The following is a 7,976-nucleotide window of genomic DNA, read 5'->3' on the forward strand; positions in this document are numbered from 1 at the left end:
GACCTGGTGCTTGTGCCGGCGACTGGGTTCAGACAGGAGTGGTCGGGAAACCCTGCCACGAGTCGGGAAAATCCTCGTGGCGGTTCTACGGCAAATGTAGAGGATGCTGCCCCTACATTTAATCGTCTCCGGTAGCTGTCGGAGTTCTCGGGATGCTGCCCGAGAGGTTTGCTCAGGATGCTGCCTGAGCGGCAGAGAGGGATGCTGCCCTCTCTGTTTGGCGTGTATGCTGTCACGCCGGTGGGAACTAGGTTAGGTAGGAAGGTGTTCCTGGGATGCTGCCCAGGCTGGAAAAGAGGCCCGTGCCTCGTTTGCATCGCCTTTTATAGGCGGGGGTTGGTGGTGAGCGGAATGGTGCGGGGAGAACGGATTTGTGACGTCGAGTTTCCGTATCCGTTAAGATGGCGGAACCTCGACGTCCGTTTCCCGCCGAATATGGCCTGGAGCGCGGGGATCGTGCATCGTGACGCGTCGTACGCGGACGACGCGTTCGGTAATCCTCGGCGTCGATCGGTTGTGTTCGGCGCGTGTCTAATAGTAACAGGCCTGCACCGTACAGGTCTGTTACAGTACTATGTACCTAATGTTTTTGTAATATATGAAATTTTGATAGGATTTTTGATAGGATTTGATATTAACTATATATGTAGACGATATTGTGATATTTACTAACAATACCGAGAAATTAGAATTGGTTAAGAAACTATTGATGTCACAGTATGAAACTAGAGATTTAGGTGTAGCATCGTATTTATTAGGTATAAGAATCGATCTCAATAAGGAAAGCATAAAGTTATTCCAAGAGTTATATATAGAGAAAATGTTAAACGAGTACAACTTGAACGAATGCAAAAGTACAAAGTCACCGATCGAATTGGGCATAAAGTTGTCGAGATCAGATTGTCCATCAACTGAGCTCGAACAGGAAGAAATGAGAAACGTACCTTATAGACGACTCATTGGATCGTTGATGTACATAGACATACTATACATGACTTCTAAATTAGCGCAATTCGTTTCGAATCCAGGTAAAATCCATTGGTTGCAAGCTAAGCGGGTATTGAAGTATTTAAGCGCAACGAAAGATAAAGCTTTAATATATCGTACAGGTAATAACGAAGTAGAAGTATTCAGCGATGCAGATTGGGCGGCAGATGTTGATGATAGGCATTCCTATAATGGGATGGTAGTATTTTTAGGCGGAAATGCTATTTCATGGAAAAGCAATAAACAAAAATCAATATCTATGTCAACGATGGAGGCAGAATATGTAGCGCTTGCAAATGCTGTAAAAGAAATCATAAGCATGGATATGATGTATGACGAAATGCGAAATTCATTGAGTGTCGAATTACCATGTAAGCCATATGTTATTAGATGTGACAACAAGTCAGCGATTGATTTTGCATCAAATAGAGTGGAAAGATCTCGATCAAAACACATCGATATCGCGTATCATTTACAGAGAGAAAAATACGAAGAAGGTTTAATAAAGCTAAAGTATGTCTCATCTAATGACAATGTTGCAGATATATTTACGAAAGGATTACCATACACTGTAATGATACCGCACGTAACAAAATTAGGATTATGTAAAAATAATGAAATGTGCAATGATGTATGAGAATGTAACATGTGTCAAAGGTGGGGGATTGATGCGGTTTGACACTTGGAGGCATTCGTATTCCCCGCTATAAGTGTGATGTGTAGATGGCACGATATGCGTTAGAGTGAAGTGCGTTCCTCTATGTCAGGCGTGGGCACGGGTGGAGCCCCTCAAACGCCTGCTTCCCCCACCAAGCTTCCTTTCGGTGGCGCTCCTCGTGGCTTCGATGCACGAGGCCTGCGCACTGCTTGCGACAAGCGAAACGCGTCCTTCCTACATAGTAAAGGCGGATGCTGGTGGGGGACAGTGGGCGCTACGGTGGGGACAGTTTTGCCTCAATTGAGGCAAAATTGCCCACGCCTGCTCTATGTATTTGCGCGCGCGTTTTCTTCTTTTTAGACTTTGTATGTATATCGCTTGTAAGAGTAGCACGTGTGTAAGCCAGTATTATTATAATAAACCATTTATTTATCTTTGTTTAAATCCTAACATGATGTCATCTGATAACAATTTGTACTAATAATATACCTCGCAAACATTCTATTGCCAAATATATGTGGAAATAAATAATTTTTTCACATACCCGGTCTCCAGTTTGTTTTTTAATTTTGACATCAGATTCATATTCACCGGCACGAAAAATATGGGAATACTAATTTTCAAGAGAGTCCAATTGTTTTTTGTAATTTTGACCTCAGATTTATAATCAGCGACTCGAAAAACCTATGAGTATCAATTTTGAACTAAATTGGAGTACGTCTTCCTATTTTGAATTAGCTTTTATTAACAGTACAATGGATAGATTTCAATATTTAGATATTTCAAGAACAAATTTAGCTGCAGGTGTTAGAAGATTTCAGTTGCCAGATTCGTGGATATATCAGCAAAATCGAGATCCTAAACATACAGCAAAGATGGTTAAGGATTGGTTGCAACAAAATACTCCAATTCAACTAAATTCTCCACCGCAATCCCCAGACCTTAATGTAATACAGAATTTGTGGGAAATATTAGATTTAAACTTATACGCAAAATAAAAATTGCGGTCAAGGAAAACCTAAAAATCGAACTACTAAAAGTATGTAATGATATTTCTGTTTCAACAACACGTAAGTTGGTCGAATCCATGCCAAGACGATTAGCTGCCGTAATTAAAACTAAAGGTTGACCAAAAAAGTATTAAATGTACGTAATTTTATTAATAAATGAAGATAAATAATTCTTAATTAGTTGTGCGTACTCACTTTTGATTCATATTTTTACATATATCCTCAACTATTTTATATTCTATCTCAATCTCATTTATCTCATTTAATTACCATCAATCTACACTTTATGTTCTTCAAATAACTTTTCCATTAATGTAACGCATAATTGTTAAATAAATGCCGTGTCCTCGAGGTGTATACTCACTTTATAAAATCTACTTACGCTGAATCAGCTATGCCTGCTATAATCGTCTATAACTTCGAAAGTATTTCGAATTTCCCTCTGAAATTTTCAGAGAATATTATTGTTCGTTGGCGAATGTCACTCGCCAAATTAATATTAAGCGACTAGTTTTTACAGTTGAAAAAGCCGCGTTTCGTCCCGAGCAGGTATGCCATATTCCGCGCGTGCCAGGCCCCTTACCGCTGCGCCCCTCGCCCATCTCCTGGGCTAAGCCCGCCTGGCTTGCCCCACTCGTCGCCACACGTGCGCGTTGAGCAAGCTAACGGGTGTCCCATAAAGACTTCACTTTCACCCAAGCCAAGCCGTCCGTGGCGTCGCGCGGAACAAAAGAACGCCCGTTAGGTTCCCTACCTGCTCCCACTGGCGAGGAGTGGGGCAATCCAGGCGGGCTTAGCCCAGCAGATGGGCGAGGGGCGCAGCGGTAAGGGGCCTGGCACGCGCGGAATATGGCAAGCCTGGTCCCGAGTCTGCCAGGAGGACTCGTCGGCAAGGCTGCTCTGGCAGACTCTGCATTGGACGTGTGGGAAGGCGCGACGATTCCCAAAATTTCGTCCGACCACGAAATGGTGACAAGAGCGAGATAACAAGAACGTTCGTTATGTACGAGATTACGATTGCGAATGCTCTTGTTCTCGATGTTTGTCGTAATTGTTTTTTAGGGGGAACATTTGTTTCGAGGGACCTTTGTTTTTAATTTGTGGGGGAACCTTCTTCGTCGTGAAGAAGGCTTCGAATCAGTCTATGGGCTGATTTCAATGACGTTTCATTGATATACGCGAGGCGATGTGTTGATTGGATATTGCCGAACGCTGCATTTCCCGTTCAACACACCCTTGATGACTGGTCATCCTCCACGGCCGACTCGAGCAGCCTTCGGGTGAAAGGAGAGAGTCAGAAAGAGAGAGTACGATACTCTAGTGGACGGTCTCTTGCGATCGAACAATTATTGAGATATGATACTTTCCAATAGGATACTTTCTAATGTCCCTTTAGCACTGTTTGCGGGACCCATTATTTTCAGTAGTTCTAATATTTTTAATTTACGAATATTGAGATTGTAAAGATGTATACATGAGGAAATATTTCAACAATTTAATTTCTTTGGATATATATTGGGTATGGGAATAAGTTTCCGCCCCTTTGGAGATGTCGTTGTACTTAAGTACCGATCGCGTATTTGATGGAACGTAGTACAGGGTGTATAAAAAGTAATGGTCATCCGTCCTAGGGGTGAATTTACACCTCTGAATCGGTGGACATTTGTAAGAGAAACTTGCCGCAAAATTGTTTATAACAAAGAAAATTGTTGTTAAAGTTGTTTTTTACATCAACTCCTTCTACTCATCGAAAAGAGAAAATGTTTGAAAGGAACCATATGTCGCAAACAAATAGTTATTGATATATTAGCTGTTAAAGTTTTTGCAAAATTTGATTGTGTGGAATTATACTTATAGACAAAAGCCTACTACACAGTCCACACGTCCGTGTCGATGAGACAGAACATGATCGTGTGCGTGCCTCGACAAACGAAATTTAAAGGGATATTCGTCGCTAGACCCGTACCAAGCTCGATGCACTTTGGGTAGACACATTCTTGTTATTTTTATAAAGTAATGTAAGATAGTATTAATGTAAAAACTTAGTGTGTTAATAATGGGTATATACACTCCGGGACGAAAAGATAGCACACTTTGAAATTAATGTAATTTCTGTTTATCAAACATTAGAAATTCAATTTTTTTTATACACATATTTTTGGTGTGTCTTTCTTAACATATATGAATGAAATGAAACGAAGCATCGTTAACTTATCTATTTTTATTGAATGAAGTAGAATTATTAACGAAATATAAAGGTACAAAATGATAGCACACTTAACGAAAAACTTGGAATATAACAGAATTAATCGATAAAAATCAATGCTCAATATTTTGTAGGACCTCCTTTGCAACTAACGACTTTAATCATTCGGTTTGGTAAATATTTATACAATTTTTTAATACTGTTTTGGCTAATATCCTCCCATTCGTTCAAAATGCACTATTTTAAATCGTTAATATTTTGGAATTGTCTGCCATTTTAGTACACAGCTCTGACAAGATGTCCCCAACAATTTTCAATAATGTTGAGGTTAGAGATCTTGCTGGCCACTGCAAAACGCGAATAATTTTTGAAAAAAAGTATTTCTTGACCGCTTTCGCCGCGTGGACTGCGACATTATCTTGTTGTACAATGTGTTTATTTGCAGCAGTTCTTACAGCATAAGTGTTTAGTTGTTCATTTATCATTTCAATATACCGTTCACTACTCATTCGTCCTTTTATAAGTTTGATTTCTGTTTTACCCCAATATCCAATATCGGCCCAAATTATCACACAACCGTCTCCCATTTGGCGACGGCTTAAAAATTGCTGTTCTTCTTTCAAATCATGATAGTAATAGCCTATGTCGTCTGGACCATCCAAATTAAATCTTTTTTTGTCAGTAAATATGACTCTTCGCCGCTTTGTCCTCATATTTATATGCTTTTCGGCAAATTGTAAGCGGAACGCTTTATGCTCCTTCTTTGACCAAGGTTTTTTCTGCAATTTATTTCGCGCTAAGTGCTTACATTTTTGTAAAACGCAACGTACATTCTTTCCGTTAGTGTTTACGCCAACACTTTCGGCGATTTGTCTCGTAGTCATCCTCGAATTTGATGCTGTTCTCAATGTTGCATGTGTTTCACGGGCAGTTAAATTTTGTGGGCGCTCGGAACTCTTCTTTTTCCCGTAATTTTCAGGATTTTTTAACAAGCTCATAATCACTTTTCGGCATATGTTTACAATTTTTTATATTTATGTAATTCAATCTTGTTCTTCCTTTAACTTCAATATCGTATGTACTTCACACACACTTAGTTTCTTTCCACGACTCAATCTTAACGCTTTAGTATGTTGTTTTATTAAATAAGCACGATAGAATCTAGTGCCCACTTTATCAATTACGTTTTGCAATGAATGTTCGCTCTTCAGTAATTTCTGCACAACTGACAAATGTAAAATTGCTATTTGTGCTATCATTTTGTCATCACTTGTGGGCCCCAATATTTACGTTTTCATTCCGAAAATTCTATTGAAGTAAATATGGTGGATGATATTCAGTACATTGTACGTACAGCCGTGTCAGAAAATATGTTGATATATTAAAATATTCATTTCCTTCAGTTTAATGTATCAAATGAGGAAAAACAGATGATGTGCTATCTTTTTGTCCCGGAGTGTAACTATTAAGATAAGGAATGCAGATCCATAAAAGTCCATACAGATTTCGAAAATATCTACAGGGTGTCCTAAAATTCGTGAAAATCCCGAAAGGGGGTGGTTCCTGAGACCATTCCAGGCGACATTTTCCTTTGCAAAAATGTTATCCGCGGCTTTGTTTAGGAGTTATTAACGAAAAACACGAACCAATCAGAGCGCGACATAGACGCGAGTTGCCACAGTCGGCCAATAGACATTTGGCGCGCCGAGCCGATTGTGGTAACTCGCGTCTATGTCGCGCTCTGATTGGTTCGCGTTTTTCGTTAATAACTCCTAAACAAAGCCGCGGATAACATTTTTGCAAAGGAAAATATCGCTTGAAATGGTCTCAGGAACCACCCCCTTTCGGGATTTTCACGAATTTTGGGACACCCTGTATAGGCGTGATTAATTTGTCTTTTATGAATATACTTGATAATCTAGCTTTATAATATTCACCGATGAAATATGACCAGCTCTTGTCCGATTTTTAATAGCTTCGCAAACTAATTTGAAAATGATCGACGACATGTAAATTCAATGATGAAACAGAATTCAGAACTGTCCGTCCAGCTTGACGTATGCAATCCAATTTCTGTTTCCATTAATTAATAAAACGGAAAACATGGAAAACACATTACGAGCAACTCTTTTTTAATGAATTTCATTCATATTTTCACATAGAAATCCAGAAAATCTAGCTTCGAATAAAATTTAATTTCCTTCGTAAATGGTTTCGGTGAATTAAAAGTGAAGTGAAATTCAACAAAATTTTACGTAGCCCTGCATTTTAGATGTTTTTGATCATTTTTGTAAACTGAAAATGCAGAAAAATATGCAGAATTTAACGCGCCAAACATACACGAAACTTGTGTAAGAAAAACTTTTTGCTCGACACTATCGTTTCTCGTGCATCGATTCCGCGGCTCCGTAAATTACGCTAAACAGCCAGTGGAGAACAGAGTCGTGACATAAATATTAATTGCGCGTAAAATTGTACAGATAAGAGACTGATCAGATTTTCCCGGGCAGAGAAATAAATCGTTCGAGCTGGACGATTTAACGTAGCGTGTAAGTGACGATGAAGTTTGAAACGGGGATTTTTATGTAAGCGAAGTTTACCTGGAGCGAACGTAATAGCCGATGGAAGTAGGAAAGTTATTGAATTGTTCATCGTGGCTCGGCAGGTTATTGATTACCACCAGCTATCCAGACCAGATAATGTTCAAGCATTTCTCGTCCTTGCACTGCTGCATCTTATTTTTCTTATTTCGACAACACTTGAATTTATGCCAAATTATACAATAATAATTATTATACATTATTATATTCAACCTTAAGATCCACTTAATTTGTCAAATTAATACAATCATAAAACTTTTTCAGACTGAAAAATTAATTTATGAAATATCTAAAAGAGCAAATATCTTACTAAAAACATACTGTTCCCATAATAGAAAGTCATACTGAATAAATATCGTCCGAAGCAGAGTTGGGCAAAATGTAATTTCAATTACTTGACGAATCACTGTAATTGTAATTGTGGTCCGCAATTACAATTACTGGTTGAGCCAAAGTGCAATTACAGGTAATTGTAATTTTATTTCTACAATTACAGGTAATTGTAATTGAGTAGT

The 7,976-nt window shown here is 38.8% G+C and overlaps 1 protein-coding gene across 1 annotated transcript in view; it reads left to right on the forward strand.

The window, feature by feature from the left end:
- The first annotated feature begins 820 nt into the window (after positions 1–820).
- Positions 821–7,976, forward strand: part of LOC143216196 (uncharacterized) — an 18,221-nt gene continuing 11,065 nt past the window's right edge. The window contains exons 1-2 of the mRNA XM_076439040.1: positions 821–1,028; positions 1,110–1,358. Of these exons, the coding sequence (XP_076295155.1) occupies positions 821–1,028; positions 1,110–1,358 (457 nt within the window). The remainder of the gene's footprint in view (positions 1,029–1,109; positions 1,359–7,976) is intronic.

Source organism: Lasioglossum baleicum, chromosome 2 (assembly GCF_051020765.1).
Source record: "Lasioglossum baleicum chromosome 2, iyLasBale1, whole genome shotgun sequence".
NCBI lineage: Eukaryota > Metazoa > Arthropoda > Insecta > Hymenoptera > Halictidae > Lasioglossum > Lasioglossum baleicum.